This window comes from Bemisia tabaci, chromosome 10 (assembly GCF_918797505.1).
Source record: "Bemisia tabaci chromosome 10, PGI_BMITA_v3".
NCBI classification, from domain to species: domain Eukaryota; kingdom Metazoa; phylum Arthropoda; class Insecta; order Hemiptera; family Aleyrodidae; genus Bemisia; species Bemisia tabaci.
This window is the reverse complement of record NC_092802.1, coordinates 26,876,028-26,894,401: the sequence shown is the minus strand read 5'-3', so window position 1 is coordinate 26,894,401 and position 18,374 is coordinate 26,876,028. Positions and strand designations below refer to the sequence as shown.

The 18,374-nt window shown below is 37.8% G+C and overlaps 1 protein-coding gene across 1 annotated transcript in view; it reads right to left on the bottom strand.

Annotated features, from left to right (window-relative positions):
• LOC109044567 (Kinesin-like protein at 61F) overlaps nt 1-18,374 on the bottom strand; it is a 30,839-nt gene that overhangs the window by 9,430 nt on the left and 3,035 nt on the right. Inside the window, exons 4-10 of the mRNA XM_019062370.2 lie at nt 17,573-17,730; nt 16,225-16,374; nt 14,320-14,556; nt 13,514-13,706; nt 13,057-13,239; nt 11,756-12,006; nt 618-757 (exon numbers count right to left, since the gene is read on the bottom strand). Coding sequence (XP_018917915.2) covers nt 618-757; nt 11,756-12,006; nt 13,057-13,239; nt 13,514-13,706; nt 14,320-14,556; nt 16,225-16,374; nt 17,573-17,730 — 1,312 coding nt within the window. The remainder of the gene's footprint in view (nt 1-617; nt 758-11,755; nt 12,007-13,056; nt 13,240-13,513; nt 13,707-14,319; nt 14,557-16,224; nt 16,375-17,572; nt 17,731-18,374) is intronic.

Sequence of the window (18,374 nt, the reverse complement as noted above, 5' to 3'; positions counted from 1 at the left end):
CTCACACATGCAACATCTCCATTATTATTGATCTCACCCATAGAAAATCTGAGAGGAAACCAACTGTGCACTCCCCCAGTTTATTAAAATTTAGTAATGCAAAATTTTCTTCATGAGAAATAAAGGGGGAATTTTACAACAAACGACCCAAGTAGCAGTGATCGCGATAAATAGCGATTTTATCGCTTGGTTATAGCAATTATATCGGTGGCAACAAATCGAGATAATATCGCATGAAAAGTCGCGATGTATGGCGATCAAATCGCTACAAATCGCAATTTTTGGTTCGATAAAATCGTGATCAATTTTCATCAATAAAATCGAGATTAAATCGCCATTGATCGCGATTTTTATTTCGAAAATATTGCGATAAATTGTCGGACGATAAAATCGCGATTTTATCGCGATAAGATCGAAGACAATCGCTCAGATGTTGATGATCCTGGCGATTTTATCGCCGATAAAATCGCAATATATGGCGATTTTTCCGTTGAAAAATGCTACTTGGAAAAAGAAGAAAAGAAAATTGAAACCTTTCTGCAAGCTTGACCTCAAGTTTTTTTGGCTCGCAACCAAAATCGTGCATGCAATAAATGTGCGTGAGCTGTAATTCGTACCAAGAAAGTTGTTGAGCATGCTGAAAATTTCTGCTTCACTACGGCTCTGGCGTTCGCTGATGCTTGCGGCGACATCAAACTGATTTTGTAGAGACGAGTAGAGATGATTGGTGGCCGCAGAATTAGTAGTTTCAACGTAACTGCAATATAAAACCATTTTTAATTTTTATGACCAACTAAAATAAATTATCAATCTGTACGGTTGGGATTGCGAGGAGACAAAATGGGATTGCGGATACTGACGAGGACTGACACTGACTCGGTGAAACAAAGAGAGATGCAGACAGGCGGCCGTCTTGGCGGTACACGAGGGTCCGCTTTTATCTTTCACTTCAAGTCGTATCGTCAGTTCGGGAGTCGTGTTTGGCTGATATTAAGTCATTCTTTGTAGAAACGACGTATGAGCACTTCGGCGCTAAGGGTCGGTCGTTGGGTCGTTATTGAACAAACCACCTTCATCGATATACTGCCGCGCTAGGGTAAACACCGCACCGTATGCTGCCGTGCTAAGGAAAAACGCCGTAAGAACATTCGAGAGTTGCCACATTTCCTTCGATTAAGTGCTTATTTGGATCGCGTTAAACAGAAAGGAACCAAGCCACATCAGCTATTGCCAAATTTGATTGGGCAATTTAATTTTGTACATGAAAACGGTTGTGCGGATTTTCGTGCAAATTTCGGTGAATTTTTTCCGAAGTACAAAGAAAATGCCTCAAAATTTTCAAACGAATCCGCACAAACGTTCTCTCGTAAAAAATTAAATTGCCCAGTAAAATTTGGCAATAGCTGATGTGGCTTGGTTCCTTTCTGTTAAACGTCCATTTGCGAGGAAACTTATGAATATTTTCCCTTGAAATTTTCGAGAACTTTAGGTGAAAAAGTATACAAAATTATCTGAAAATTCGAAAGGAAACTAGTCATAAATTAACCAGGAGAGTGTTTTATCAAAGGAAATTTGGCAACGCTCAAAGGTTCATACGGCGTTTTTCCTTAGCACGGCAGTATAAACATTCGAATGTTGCCGAATTCAATCTCAAAAATGATCTATTTTTGAGAAAAATTATTTTTTCCTTAAAATTTTCAGACACTTTAAGGCAAATTATGGACGAAATTCTCTGAAAAACCGGAAGAAAATATTATTAACAAATTTTCCCGAAAATTCGTGATCTGTTGACGGAAATTTGGCGACGTCTGAAAGCTTATACGGCGTTCTCACTAAGCACAGCAGTATATTTCTATCTTAGTGATACTGTTTGTCGATTTTCCGTATTTTCACTCGTTTGTCTACAGACAAAAATTGATTGGCGTTTGCTTGGTTTTGCACGGAAGTAAAAGGACAGTTTTATTTTTCATGTGATACTTTTGTTTCTTCTCTTCTCCTTGTTTATTGTTAAGGAAGTACATTTATTGTTACGTTTCGCTCATAGAGTACAATAGAGTCGCAAAGTACTGGATCGCCGATGAAGTCACTTTTCGAGGCTGTTTTGTCCAGTTCTCCGGAGACTAGTGTGCGGCGACTAGCGATGACGCATACGCAGAGACTCGCGCTCAGCGCTCCCCACTCCCGACAGTCCCGACTCGGCTCCGTTCGTCGGCTAGACACACACTGAACCAGCTAAAATAAGTAGGCGGTAATAAGTCTGAAATTGAGTCCATATATGAATATTATCTCGGAGTAACATACATTAATGGATTCATTATGGCTTTGAATATCTATTTCAAGCAAAATTTGCACAAATTAATACCGATGGAATTAAAAAAAGTCGAAAAAAACACAAGCAGTCGTTGATTTCTCCATAAGCCACCGTGTAAAAAAATGCCGGTTGGTTCACACTTGGTATAAGTCAGAAATTAAATTCCTATATGAATTTTATCCAGGAGTAATATACATCAATGGATTCATTATGACTTTGACTACCTTTAAATAGCAAAATTTGCACAAATTAATATCGATGAAATTAAAAATGTCGAAAAAACACGGGCAGTCGTTGCTTTCCCGTAAGCCGCCGTGATAAGAAATGCCGGTTGGTTCACACTTGGTATAAGTCAGAAATTAAATCCCAATATGAGTATTACCCAGGAGTAATATACATCAATGGATTCATTATGGCTATGACTACCTTTAATAGCAAAATTTGCAAAAATTAATGCTGATTGAATTATAAAATACCTAAAAAACACAAGCAATTCTTGATTTCTCCATAAGCCGCCGTGTTACAAAATGCCGTTGGGTTCGCAAATGGTTCACTATTTTCGGAGCACAAGTGGCTCGGAAACGCCTGTTAATGGATTGGCTTCATCGGCGCTCCAGTACTTTGCGACTCTATTGTACTCTATGGTTTCGCTGTTGTGCTCATTTTGATTGGTTGCGGGGTTTGTCCAATGCACGATGGCGTGGTTGGCCGAATTTCCTAACTCCGGAAAATCGAACATGTAGCTCACATGGTTAAGTTAAGTTATACACTTAAGGATTAATTAAGCTTTTGAAAATATTTCTTAAGTCCAAAAGTGAATTTTTGTACAGTATTATTGTATGCATGATATAAAATGAAGAGGAAGAAAAAAGGGAAGTTAAATGATGCACAAAGTGAGCAGCACTGCATAGACAAACGTCGCACAGTGGGACGAAATGGGTAAAACCTCGGACATGGGGTGTTCTCATGTTTTGCATAAAGATGTGATGGAATGTGTTCCTAAGGATCCATATTTTATGAATCTAGTGTTGGTTTAATGATTTTGTCAAATACTTTTGTCCTCTGGACTCCTGAAGTTGACATTTTCTGTAACGGCCGATTTTGCTGTGTTTTCTAAGGTTGGTTTCCATACCTGCCTCTTCGAGTGGCAGCAATTGACACAAATATGAATGCTTGGATCTTATTCTAGGGTGTATGAAAAACATATTTCACTATTAAAAAGTTAAATTTACTCAATTCTATACGTTGTAATGTTTGATCAAAGATGACCCTTCCGAAAATAAGAAAATAAAAGTTTGAATAGACTTTTAAAAATTTCGCCGCATTTCGCCGTCCAATCATGCATAAGGCGTATTCCAGTGATCCCTCAGGATGAGGAATCCGTCGTATTTGGCTGCCACCAGCTGCCACTTTGAAAGTTACATCGATTTTTGTCCGAAAAAGTGAGGACGGAATTCGCTGTTTCTCTACATCTAGCTGAATTATCTTGGCGTCTTAATACACTTAGTCTGATTTTCATTTTAAAATTTGATGAACTTGCAGTATTTTCATCGTAGAATTCAATTTTGACCTTACTTTTGCCCATTTTTGGGCCAAAATTCATCATTCGAGAGGTTCGCGAACTCGCGATCGAGGCGGGGAAACAGAGCTGTTTTTGTTTTTATCTTATGTGATTATTTGGCATTTTAAGGAGGAAATAAAAATGCTGAATGTTCTATCAATACCTTTGAATGAATTATTCATCATAGTAGGGGATACACCTCCTGACCACTTTGCAGCCCAACATCCCGAAGCGCTTGGCGCTGCAGGCGCGGTATAGATAAAATCCTATACGAAGCGTTGGAAGTGTCCCAACTGATCCTGAGATAACGTGATTCGTGATATGAGATGGACCGATTTACCGTGCAATTCAATCTCGTTGACAGTGTTGATCGTTTAATTCTAAGTTTCGTTTATAGGTTTTGTGCCCTGCAATGGCTATGTATTAACTTAAATTTGTACAAAGCAAAAAAAAAAAAAAAAAAAAAAAAAAGAGGGTAACGGTAATACGATATTTTTTTCATAATGGATATAAAAACAAGAGCATTCGTTACATTTAGAGATCACATAGTATCGATAAAAATAGCTTCCTTTTGTCTTTCGATCGAGCAATTGAATTATAAGTCACATCAAATTTTTATTCCTCAATGAAAGTATCACAGGAAATCAATAGTTGCAACATGAAATGTCAATCGGAACAGATAAAATCTCTGCGTAAATTTTCTTTCTGCATTCCGATCGATTTTTGAATAAAATCCTTCAAAGGCACGTATGCATGTGATGTAAAAAAACCAAAGTAAGCTCAAAAATTGGTTCTAAAATGAAAGTATGATCGTGCATCAACGATTCAACACGTGCTTTTTACCAGAACGAGTTAATTCTATCTTCGAGTAACTTTTCTTTTCTACCAGAAGTTAAAAAAAAAACCAAAGTAGTGTAATTACGTCGACATAAAAACAATTCTAATGTCAAAAATAAATTCAGCGTTCAAAATACCATGATTGCAACAAGTTTCAACACGAAATTCCGACAAGAATGAGTAAAATTTATCTTTGAGCAACTTATCTTTTTATGTTTCCGCCGAAAGTTTGAAAACCCCCAAAAATCGTGCATTTGCGTTAACATATCAAGAAAAGTAAGGTCAGAAATGAATTCTACGATCAAAATGCCACAAGCCTATGAAGTAAGGTCAGAAATGAATTCTACGATCAAAATGCCACAAGCCTATGAAGTTTCAACACGATATGCCTACAGGAACGAGTAAAATTATCTTTGAGTAACTTATCTTTTCACGTTTCTACTGAAAGTTAGAAATAACCCCCAAAATTATGTATTTCCGTCAATAAATCAAGAAAAGTAAGGTCAAAAATGAACTCTGCGATCGAAATACCATTAGATGCCCAAGTTTCATCACGAAATGCCCATTGGAACGAGTGAAATAGTCGAAACAAGTTGGGGAGCAAGGCGATGACCGGGCATTCCTATGCTTCGCTCCACCGTGCGTCGTTTCTGCGTCGACGGCTAAATTGGTTGGAAGGATATACTGCCGTGCTAAGGAAAAGCGCCGTATGAACATTCGAGAGTTGCCCAATTTCCCTTGATAAAACATGTATTATTGACGCAATTTAAGCATACTTTCCCTTGAAATTTTCAGATATTTTAGATTAAACTGTGTACAAAATTGTCTGAAAATTTCGGGGGAAAATATTTACAGTTTTACCAGTAAAGTCAGTTTTAATCGAAGGAAATTCGGCAATGTCTGAAAGCTCATACGGCGTTCTTCCTTAGCACGGCAGTATATAAGGAGGAGATCACTCATATAGTTGCCCTGATTGCGATAGGTTCATCCACAATCGTGAGATGTCCTTGAACTAATCTTGGATCAGAGCGGTATTTAGGATTTGCGTTCGAAGTATCCTATACAGGGTGATTCTGGATCGCACAAATACTTCGAAGCCCGATTTTTCAGGTCCGAATAGGATTTCTTTGAGGCACGCGCAACATTACACCAACAACCGCTTGCCCTCAAACTTCGTGAAGTTTGAGGATACCTACTGAATTTTTTCTTATAATATAATGTCGGCAAATCTCGCGGAATCTCCGAACGGAACCTCCAGGCAGTTTCAAGTAAAGAACGTCTTAAATTCCGGCTTCAGCATAGTGCGGTAACGTTTCTGTAAGGCCCGAAAAAATGGTCTGCGGCAGTTTTTACGGAGCTTCACTCGTGTTTCATACCAAAAGAAGAAAAGGAGGGGGGAGGGGGGTGGTAAACTTTGCACGGTTTTCCGCGTGACCGTGGACGATGTCCGAGAGCGCGCGTATGTCCAAAAGCGTGGACCTTAAAAGTGAAAAACGCACAAGTCCAGGATGTCTAGCAATTTTCAAAAATAACATTCCCGGACATTTCCCTGATTGCTCTGACAAAAACGGCCGAAAAAGCGGAGAAAAATTTAAAATTCCCTGACAGACGGAAAAAATAATTCCCTGACAAAAAGGAAAAATATTCTCAATTTTTTAATTGATTACATGTAAGATTAAGAGTTTGTTCATATTCCAGGGATATGACGAAATAAATAGAGCAAAATACATAGTGCCTAAACTTGTACGAGATACGTTTGCCTCATTTTTAAAATTTAAAAGATATCAGCGGAAATTCTGGTAGAAATTTTAGTATCGTTTCCGTGTTTCTGAAACTTGATTCATCATCACTTATCAACAGAGGAAAAGTCGTGTTTTTCAATTTCCCTAACGTTTCCCTAACACGAAGATCGCTTGAAAAATAAAAGTCCCTGACATGCCGAATTTATGTTCCCTGACGTTTTCCCTGATTTCCCCGACACGAAAAAATAATTCCCTGACATTTCCCGGTTTTCCCAGGTCGCTAGACACCTTGAATAACCCAAAGGTGCAGGGAGAGAGTGGTCAGACACACCCCAAAAGCGCAAATATTTTTCTGACCGCAACCACGTATCTCGGTTTGCGACGCTGCAGACTTCCAGTCATACTTACTTCATTTGTTGGTTGGAAAACTACTTAACGGCAATTCTTAGAAACTGCCGTGATTTTTCTTCTCTGCACGGCCGGATTTAGGGGGTGGCCACAAGGGCCGCGACCCATGGCGGCAAATTTAGGGGACGGAAAATTTTGCAATTTTTTTAAATGTAGGTATAAAAAAATATCGGATTCAGAAATAAAATTACAAACGAGAAAAGGCGACAAAATCTTCACTTCCTGAGAGCATAGTAATTTCTAATTTTGTCGTCTTTCGGTGATATAAGAGACAGCACCTTTAATTAGTCGAGTAAAGAGAGAACGTACCAAACACGCAATCTGGCCTGGAACGGCGTGGCACATAGAGCAATGATGACGAGGACTTGAGATGAAAAGGAGAAGCCCTTGACGCGGCAGTCAGCATGTAACACATATTAGCGCCTACAAGACCGCATGAATACTTCACGCATTGCGTCATACACAGTGCGGTCAGTTTGTTCTTTCATACTTTTTTCGTTCATTTCTTATAAATGGAAGGCCTTGTCCACACAGAGATAGGTTTACGGAACTTAACTTTCGCGCAATGTTCCATGAACTTTTGCTAGTAATGTTGACAGGGCTTCGCAAAAAATGTGTTCGACACGAGTAAACGCGTCTTATGCACCCCTCCCCGCTGCACGTTCACTTGATGGTTTTTATTGATGTTTCAAAACGAATGAGAATAAGGGGGCGGCAAGTAAGCAAATCCGGCCCTGCTTCTCTGTGCGGAGAAAACTCTGCGGCAACTTTGAGGAATAATGTAGCTTTGTTCTCCTTTGAAAAAATAAAAAAGGAGCGGAGATTCTTTCGACACAGCAAACGAGATACGTGGTTACAGACTTACATCGTCGATTTTTGCGGACTTATACCGTCGATATACATGCTTTTTATTAAGGCCGTATCTAAGATTTAACGCTAGGGATTTTAGGTTAGCTTCCTTTCAATTATCGTTATTAATAATATTCGTCATTCATGAGCCAGGTTCGCTAGTGCTCAAAGTCGAGGAAACTGAAGGAATCAGTGGCTTCGAGTCCTAATCCATCGGGTTCCGAACTGTTCGTAGGTTGACGTAAATTGAACCGATTAATTTCCAAGTCACGTAAGCGCCAATCTCTGTTTCGGTGGTAGATGGGTCGTTTCTTCTTTGTTTTCTCTGGTATAATCAGTCATTTCTAGTTTCAAAATAGCTTTCCAAAAGAACATAGCTTTTTTGGAATTCGAAGATCGTCAACAAAGCGAATAAAACGGGTTTTCTTCTTTTTCTCGCATTCGCAATTTTGGCGCTTGCGTGATTTGGAAAATAATCGGTTCAATTCCGGATTGGATTTGTTTTAACTCTTCTGCAAGGGTGTCCCAAAAGTCCAGTCCACCCCCTCTAAATTTTTGCCTGATTCAAATTTTGAAGCCTTGGGGATGTTCATTGATCACTGTGAGCTTTTTTGTGGCCCCCTCAAGGAGGACTGCAGATCCTAATTATTTTTTTCAAATGGCAACCTCCCCATCCCTCTTTTGGGTACCTCAATCGGTTTTTCAACAGGCCTTTTCTTCTAAAATGGCGGCCACTGACGAAAAATGAATATTTGAGCCATTTTCAGTTGTTTTCTTTCAAACTAATGCAGAATTCGGTTTTTCTCAGGCCAAAAAAACCCAAGGTACATATTTTCGCCCAAATCTTTGGAGATTTAGGTTTTGCCATACAATGAGCTATGATCGGCCGCCATTTTGTTAAAAATCAAACTGGCGACCAGCGGTTTGCGCGAAAAATTTTCTTTTTTTATCCTCTTTGGATCGAGGTATGACAAAGGGAGATCGCCATTTGAAAAACGAAGTTAGGGGCCGCAACTTTGCAGCCCCTCTGTGGAGAGCCTCTGAAAATTTTTGGGGGCCCCAAAAGTAGCTTACATTGATCCACGAGCATCTAAAAAGTAGCTTACATTGTTTCATGAGCATCCCCGAAGTTTCGTTTCAAAATATGAATTAGGTAAAATTTTAGAGGGGGTGGACCGGACTTTTGGGACACCCTGTACTTTGGGATGCGCGCTCGGGACATGTTTCCTGAAATATCCACGAAACGATCCTGCTGCATTCGGTATTCTTAGATCAGTAAATATAGGAGCCGTATTGAAGTTGGAGGATTAGTGATATGTTTTAATGATTAGTAGATGTGTCAGAAATACCCGACTTTTCCCAAGAATTCCCTGACTTTTCTATCGGTCACTGCAAATTCCCCGACTTTCCCTGATTTATTTCCATCCTGTCCCAGTGTCCCAGTTTAGTGGGACAGAGTGGAAAACTGTTACAACTGAGACTTGCTTATTTAAGCCCTGTAGGCACCGATTTAAGTGAAACTTTGTACCCGGGGGTATTTTTTAATGGGAAACTCGAATTTTTAGTCGAATTTTCAAAATTCGAAAAACCAAGATGGCTTACGTGGCCTAAAATGCTATCTCAGCACCTAATCAATCGATTTACGCGAAACTTGGTATCCCGGGGTATTTTACGATAGGGAACTCGAATTTTTGGTCGAATTTTCAAAATTCGAAAATTCAAGATGGCGGACGTGGCCTAAAATACTATCTCAGCACCTAATCAATCGATTTACGTGAAACCTGGTTTCCATGGATATTTTTTGACGGGAAACTGAAAATTTTAGTCCAATTTCCAAGACTCCAAAATCTAAGATGGCGGCCGTGGCTTTAAATACTACCTCGGTGACTAATTAATTGATTTTAATGAAACTGGACTGGAAAACTTTGGTAGTAAGAAAAGAAAGGAAATTTTAATAGGGGTGCAATACATAGTTTCTTATGTAATTGAGGCTACGAAATCGAAAAATTCCTAGGTTTTTCCCATCGTGCACAGATTCTCCCGGAAAACTGACCCTCCTGGAAGAGTTAGATTTTTAAGGAACATTCCGATTTCTCCTGAAAAATTTCGAACTTTCCCACGATGAATCGCACTGATACAGGTAAATGGAGGTGATCTTCAGAATCGGCGCCAAAAATCTGCTCCGAAACCGTTGGCAATTTTCGGAAAATAAAAAAAAAAAAAAAAACCGTTGACCTGTGTAATTTTTTTTTTTTTTTTTTTTTACACTTCAAGTATCCCATGAGGGATAATCCCACTTGATATGTTGATGCAATTCCTCAAACTTTTCCTGGCTTTATCTCCACTTCAGCGGGTACACACCCACTCGAAGTTTTAAAATTTGGCGTTTTTGATCCATTTTGTATTGCAATATTCCAAGAAATAAAAGCTTCTTCTCGTGTTAAAGGGAGACAGTGCGCATTTCGATAAACAGACGGAACTGTCTAAAAGACAAGCAGAATAAGCTTCAGATATCTTTCATAACAGACAAATTTTTTCTCAATTTTTTTAGTTCTGCAAGATATGAAAGGGTTACATGTTCTCAAATATGCTTTGATTTAGTGTTCGACGATGCTTTCATGAAAATTGTGTTCAATTTTCAATTAAAAGTATTATATGTCAGCTCTGAGATGAAAATTTGGGAAATCAGGCAAAATTAGAGCAAATTTTGGGAAGTGATACACTTAACGGTGGAAATTCGGGTTTAAACCCAACTATTAAGCTCGATGAGCTATATTTCGTGATTCTACACCTAATGATAGTCAAAATAAAGTTTGGTTTGCCCAAAAATTCACAAAAAAATTTTGGGAGGATATAGAACGTGGAATTGGACTCTTATTTGAATTCACCCACAGATAGGTTTTTTTTTTTTTACTTTGGTCATCGATATTTTGACAAACCTATACTTTGGCACAGAGGTATTTTTTTTCAAAACTTCCAAAGAAGATGTGGAGGAGGGTTGGCCGTTGTTGCTATGTCAAATACTGCTACTGCTGCCGCTGCTGAGTTACCATTATCCCCCCCCCCCCCCCCCTAATGGTGATGTTGGGTTATAAAACATGCACCGAAAGTGTCAGCTCCAGGAGAAACACATTGTTTCTCTTACTGGCAATACTATCTATAAGATTGAATTCCTCAAAAGTGTTGTAGAAACAAGCAGTAATCTCCTCATCAGCCCTCAGCAAAAAGTGTACCAGGGACACCAGCACTATGAAATTGAAGGAAAAATAAAACAAAGTTAAAAGCTGGGAAACTTTTTGGTACCTGAGGCTTTCTTGAAGCTTCAAAAATCAAGTTTTTCAACAGAGAAAAAGGTTGAAAACAAAATAGAAAAATCAAATGTTTACAAATATCTACTCCAAACATGGAGAAAAGCGAGTCGCAGTTAAGAGTAGTAGGAAGAGAGAAAAACTGAAAATAGGGTTGAAAAAAGCGGCTAAAAAAGTAGAAGAAGGTGAGTTGATTCAAACGTTGCCTACAAAAATGAAGAGGCCGTAACTACGTTCCGGTGAAATCGTGCCAGTAGATGAAACTCTGCTGCGGTTTAACATGTGTTGCTTTCCAGCTGATATCTTCTCAGGGGTAGATCTAACGCAAAAATTCATAAGAAACTTTTCAAAAGAGGATGAAATTTCACCATGGAAAACTGACTGGCACTGACTGGTAAATGACATTGTCTGATAATTAAAGAAACAAAAGCTAAATACCCATAATCGTTACTCCACTCAGATTTAAACGCGCCGCTCATGCAACTTCGGCCGAACAAGGGCCACTCTAATTGGTCCACACGGCGACTGCCTCACTCATCGATGCTCCGATGACGCAGAAATGATTGTTGTTTTCGGGAAATATCTACTATTTTGATGTCACAAAACTGACTAGTTACAGCCTCTCCATTCTCGTAGGCAACAATTGAAATTGTGAAACTTTCATTAGAGCTAAAATGCGCCAACCCTGAGTAAAATTACTGGCCAAAACGCAGGATAAAATTTCTGAAGCAAAACTTACTCTTTGCGCTCAATCTTTTCAAGAAGCTTCATGGCATCAGATGTTGCAACATTAGCAACTGCTAGAAGTTTTTCTGCCTGTTTGCGGAGTTTCTTCTCGGTTTCCATGTGACGTTCTTTTAGATGTTTGTTTTCATTCCGGTCCACTGTAACTTCCCTAAGAGCCTTCCTTGTCTCTCGGCAAGTTTGTTTGCGTCTCTCTAACTCTTCTTTTGTTTCCTTATTTGAAGTAGATAACTCCTCGATGATTTCCTGTAATTAGAAACCAAGCTTAATCATACCTTGATGAAATAAAAACAATATGGTCTGTTTTCTTTATTTTATTTAAATTTCATAATTTTTTCTGGTTGTAGAAGTCATAAGTTTTAATACTACAGTCTCTTGTGAGGTTTCAGATCAACTTGCTGCGCACCAATCCTGACTACTGGGGTAGTACAATGCGGATCAATCGCAGGCTAATGGTCAAATTAGGCATTTCATCAAACGCCTGAGCAAAGTTTCAAACATTCTCCTTCAGATTGAAATTCTGACCCTTCTGCTAATTTTGGACCAAATAATTACTTGTCTTAACAAAAAAAAAAATATTTTTAAAATTTGTATTATTCTCTAGTTGGTATAATGATTTTTAGCCCAGAAATGAACATACCTTTCAAGAGATACTACATATTTCAAAATATGTACAGAGTTCATACAATTCTGACGGTTGAAAGTATTTGAGAAGAATTTTAGAAAGAAAAATACAATGACGGTTCGTAGTTTGAAAGATTCTTAGTTTCAAAATATTGAAAATTAGTGGGCTCTTTGTAAAAACGTACAAAACTTCCTGAACTTTCAAAAATTGGCTGCCTGCCTATGCATTTGATAAAATGCCTAATTTGGCTATATGTCTGCGGAAGATACATTATAACAACCCGTTTTGATTTATTTATTTCATGATACATTTTGGCATATCATTGAATGGACCAATAGATATGATGAACAATTGAGTATCAGAATGGATCTTCTCTCAAAAATTTTGCAGAGAACACAGTTGAAAAATTCCAAAAAATTATGTTAGAGAAATTAGCGTTCAATGTGTTCATAAATTTAAACTTCCTTCTTGCTAAAAGACTTGAGTCTACTTTAATCAAACAGGACACTCACTAACTTCTGTGTGCTTTACGGCAATAAGATTTAAAACTCCTTTACCTTCCACGAAATGGTGAAAAAAAATTCCTAGACTTATAGATGGAATCAATTTTGGCTTTGCAAAGAATCCAATATTATTCATATTAGGTACTTCTATACTAAGGACATACATACCTGTCTTTTCTCCATTTCTGCTTTGAGAGCTTTAATATTAGAAAGATTTTCGCTGATCTCTTTTTCTTGTTCTTCAATTTGTAGAGTCATCTTGGTGTAATTTTCTGGATCAACAAAAATACCATTTCTGTCTCTTGCGGCTTGCAAGTCACGCTTTAAGCGCTCAACTTCTACTTCGTATTCCTGTATTTCAAAAAGAGAGATGAACGATGATAAATTTTATACATTTGAAGTTTGTCCTGAAATATTAAGATAATATTTTTTATATTCAGAATTGAATCAATTAGGTTTTGAATTACCTTCCAAAATTATTCAAATATTTTGCGAACAGGTTTTTTTTTTTTTTTTTTTTTTTTTTTTTTTTTTAAATTATGAAGTTATGATCAAATAAAAACAAAATCTGTGATTTCACTTTGTGTTTTGTAGAGGACTTAAGGATTATTTGAATGCGTCTCACCTTCAAGAAAGCTTTTTTGGTTAGTTTCTGGTTGACCTCGGGCCGGTTGGTGATATTCTTGGCTCTGGCTGCATACTCGAGGGTGCTGAGAGTTTCTTCCAAATTACACAAGGCTGGGGAGACAGTTGCTATGATAGAAGTTTTCGTGCGACCTCCAAGGGAATCTTGCAATAAACGTGTCAATTTTGATTCCCTGGAAAACAATGAAAGAAGATGTTACACACATTGCTGCAGTGAAGCTATATATTATCTCCAAATTTGAAAGAATGAAAATTAGGCTCATTCGATAAAATTAATTCCACCTTGAAATGAAGCACATTCAACCAAAATTTTTGAACACTTGACATGCTTATACCTCCTTGAAAAGCAAGAAGTAAAATGCAGACTTTTAATTGACAGAATACTATGTAGGTCGCTAGACACAGTCTGAATTAGAAAAAAAAGTCACTTGTTTTCTCTTTTTAAGTGAAAAAACTATTCACACAACTAAAAATATAAGAATCAACTCATGAACAAGATATTAACAAGTATTTTTAAAACAAATCAAATGGAAGGTAGATATGCGAAAAACGTTGTTTGTATTTTTGCTATTTTACAAATATGAATTGGGAAAATTTAGGTTTTATTTAGAAGTTGATTTCCAGATCTGTTGTGGGATTCATTCCTCTTTGAAGTTTTGCAGAAAAATTAAGCTGCATGGAGTTTCATTCATACCTTGTCTGAGGGCTCATTACAGCCGCACAAAATCAAAATATTTTATCATTTTGCAACTCTAGGGGTAAAAAGTTGAAGTATTATTTTCTCACCGGTATGGAATATGAGGTGCCTTCTCGACGAGAGATGTTATGACTCTGCCAAGCGTCAATAGAGACTGGTTGATATTTCCTGCCTCTCGAGCTCTTTTGTCTACTGCTCCTGACCTTCCGATGTTTTCACTACCAGCGAGGTCAACGAGGTTCAATTTTCCTATCTTGAAGAGTTCTTCGCCTTTGTCTGAAGTCTCTTTTATGTGAACGGTGATTGAAAATATGGTGTGCGAACGACTGAAAAATAAAAATAGAAGATAAAATGTAACACTCTCAGCTTTTGTAATGCGCCTGAATAGATTTCATTAACATGCCAAAAAAATGCAACTGTCTGTTGGTAAAGGATTTTGGTGCACTTGTTTTAGTTTTGGGACGAGCCTGCCCAACAACTTCATCCCGTAGTCAGTATCGTAACATTGAGATAGCAGGGAGGCAGAAAATGCAAAAAAATTGCGATCAGAGGAACAAGTAAATCTAGAAATCAAGAGGCTGCGCTGTGCTGAAAATGAGGTAAACTAGTCTTGAAACATATTTACATTTGCATCCCTGATTGGTCGTAACTGATATTGCACCAAACAGCACATCTCTTTAAGGGAAAATTGTGCTTATTCCCTCTACATTGAGGATTCCAGGTTTGTGTAAAATCTTAATGCACATTGGCAAACTTACCAACACTCTGTCGAACGACTCATACGTTGAAATGCAATCTGTACTTGGTGACTGGATAGTGGGCCAGTTGTGCTTGTCACAGAATCGTGATTTAATGCTTGATTACCGTAGATCAACAAAAATTAATATGATCCGTCCAAACAGCAACTTTTTACATTCAATTTTAACGGAGATATCGCCCTTTGAAAAGTCAGGTTTCTGACGTCATCCACTGCGGTAGTGACACCTGCGGTTTCTTCCACCTTGCTTTCATCAGTCAGTGACGCACTGATTTCTCAGCATGAAACTTAGACGAAAGCAAGGTGGAAGAAACCAAGGGTGTCACTACCACGGTGGATGACATCAGAAACTTGACTTTTCAAAGGGCAGTATCTCGGTTAATATTGAACGTAGAAAGTTGCGGTTTGGACAGATCTGATTATTTCTAGCTAATCTACAAGAATCAAGCATGAAAACACGATTCTGTGACCAGCGCAACTGACCCATTGTTTATTCAGTTTTTACCTTACATTCATGGGATGATCTGTATCAATGAAGCGTTGTCATCCATAGTAATTTCTTAAAAAGAGTCACTTGTTGAACAAACAATCCGAGTTGAATAATCAAATTATAGGTGTTGTTATTACCTAAATAGAGAGTTTGCTTTTAAGGTATACTTACAGTGCATTTATAGGAAATTTCAAAAACAATTGACATTGTCCAATTATAAGAAATACCTAGATCTAATTTTTTGGTACGGCATTAGCAAATTTATAACACATGTGTAATGGAGGAAAATGTGTCCCAGAAACCAAAATTGTCTTACTCATAAATGTTTCTGTGTCTCATAATTTTTTTAAATAATTTCTGAATTCACGGCAACGCAATACTTGTCAGTAATCCTGCAGCTGACACAGCGATAGAGCAGCTGATAGAGTATTTTCCTCGAAATTTTGGTAGTCTGCCTAAAATGAAAAACCCTGTGTGATACAATATGCCATTCTTCACTGTGACACCTATCAAACATATCGTCGCTCTTCTGACATAGGGGCATACCTTAATTTCCACAAGAGCTCGGTTCTCTGTATAACTCTACGTTTTCCATACCTCATGTGGAAATAGAGATATGCCCTTACATCAGAGGAGCGACGATTTGGGCCGACAACTTCCATCCTTTAGGAATTTACTTTAACCTGCTTGTTTGTTTGTTTTCCCTCTGTTTCATAGTTTTCCTCACCAACAAAACCTTCTCCTCACCTTGAATGAGCATTCATGAGGGTGGCAGCAGTTTGGCGCTTCTGCGAGCCCTTTTCCATGACTTTGTACAGCTGAGCCTTGTTGCTCACAGGAACCTCTTCTAGATTCTGTATGATTACAGATCCTTTTTTGCTGGAATCTTCAAATAGCCTAAAAACATAAGAATGCTCATCAAATTCCCACCACGAATCATAAAGAACAAGACCAATCTACACAGGTCAGTCATTACTGAGGACAAGTTTTGGAACTCTACTGTGCAGTGACGTAGTATTGAGTGCCTGCAAAGTATTTCTTAAGGAGGCACTCACTGTGACGTAGCATTGAGCACCGCCGAGTTATGGCCGGGCGATGAAGCAGATTTCAAAAAGATGCACAATGACTGACCTGTGTAGATAGGTCTTGATAAAGAATGGACAAAAAGTTAAAAGTATCCAGAGGCTTGTCCTCACTGCTTGTTTGAGCAAGGTTCATTGCTGTTAGTGCTGTAACAAGTTGCTCGAGCAACCTTTACTTCACCACTCTGAAGAAATGGTAAAACAAAATAAAGGACTCCACATAGCTGATGATTTTCTAGTTGACTTTTCCAAGATGCTGGAATCTTACTTCAGCAATGGTTACCACAGAGCCACTTTAAATGTTGGCAAAGGGGCAACAAACCACCGATCCAGCTCATCCTCAGACGTATGCAACAACTCTGCGATCTAGATTGATTGTTTCTTCAATTAGAACACCAATCCTAATTATTTTGGGGCACCTTAGGTACATAATGCTCTTCCAGTGCAAAATTCAGGTTTATTAAATAGCTTGATTTTACTTCAGATAAATTAAAATTTTGTTCTTTCCACTATCATACAAAGTATGCCATTTTCTGTGTCTGGACATAAGAGCAGCATCATCTTTAGTCAGTTCTCAATCGTTCTGAATGCCATTCTTTAGTATACAGTTTTTAATCTCTTTCAGTAATTATGGATAGCTTTAAATATATTTGTCTCCAAGAGAGGCTCCCTTTTGCAATACTTGAATGCAATTAATTGAAAATAAAAAGTAAAGAGAGGTCAACATATCTGATGCAAGTTTCGGCAGAATAAAAAGGTTAAAGACTTAAGAGATAATTAAAACTTTCGTTGAAGAGATGACGTTGTCTCTCATATCAAAATAATTTTGACTGTGGGTAAGGTTTAAAAATTAAGTTGAAAAAGGGAACATTTCACTGAGACTAAAACATGAAAAGTTATCCAAAGTTACTCAAAGTTATTAATACACTACACTCAAAAATGGCATTCAGAGCAGAGAGGTTTCATGGAAAAGTAAAATCATCGAAAAATACAGGGAGGCAAAGCATGCTGACCTAAGTCCTTTTGAATCTTCAATGGGCGAGAGAAGATCAAAGATCTCTTCATTATAAAGCTCAAGAAAAGACACTCGCACTGAGTGCTCTAGCTGCTTAATGCGGAGTTCGTCGAATAGATGACTTAGAGATCTTGGAATGATACCAGTCAATGGATCCTGAAACAGACCAAAATAAAAACTTTAAACACAGTCAGAGATGCCTAGTCATTTGGACTTAGGGTAATTTTGCTTGGGTAAAAAAAGAAAGAAAGAAAAAAAAAACATGGGAAAAACTATCTTGGTTGTGATGAATAAACTCACCCTGTGAGGAAAAGAGTTTCCAATTCCAAAAAACTCCAAATTCTTGATATGATACTTCATATGATTTGATATTATGTATCTTAGTGATATTTTGTTTTATTTATGAAATAAATCGTCAATTTCTTTATTTCCATACATAAGAGCCACTTTCATATCGCTCTCTGGCGCTCTACGCTAAATTTAACCGCCAGGATCCCCTGTCTATCCATAGCCATTTAGGGAGTTGACACTCCCTTATTTCTTATGAGAACCCCTGTTGCCAGCTTTTGACTATAAGTCCAGGGTGGCAAAATTTCATGAAAAATAAAATCTTGAAATTTCACGTGAAATATATGTATTTCATAAAATTTCAGAAATTTATGAAAGCTTTTGAAAATTACCGGTTCCTTTTCATGCTTCGCAAAATGTACAAATTGTGACTTCCTTCTATTTTTGTGTGTTTGAGTGCAAGTTGCCTACTCTAGCCCCTGAAAAGTCTGAAATATTTCACAGCCTCGTGA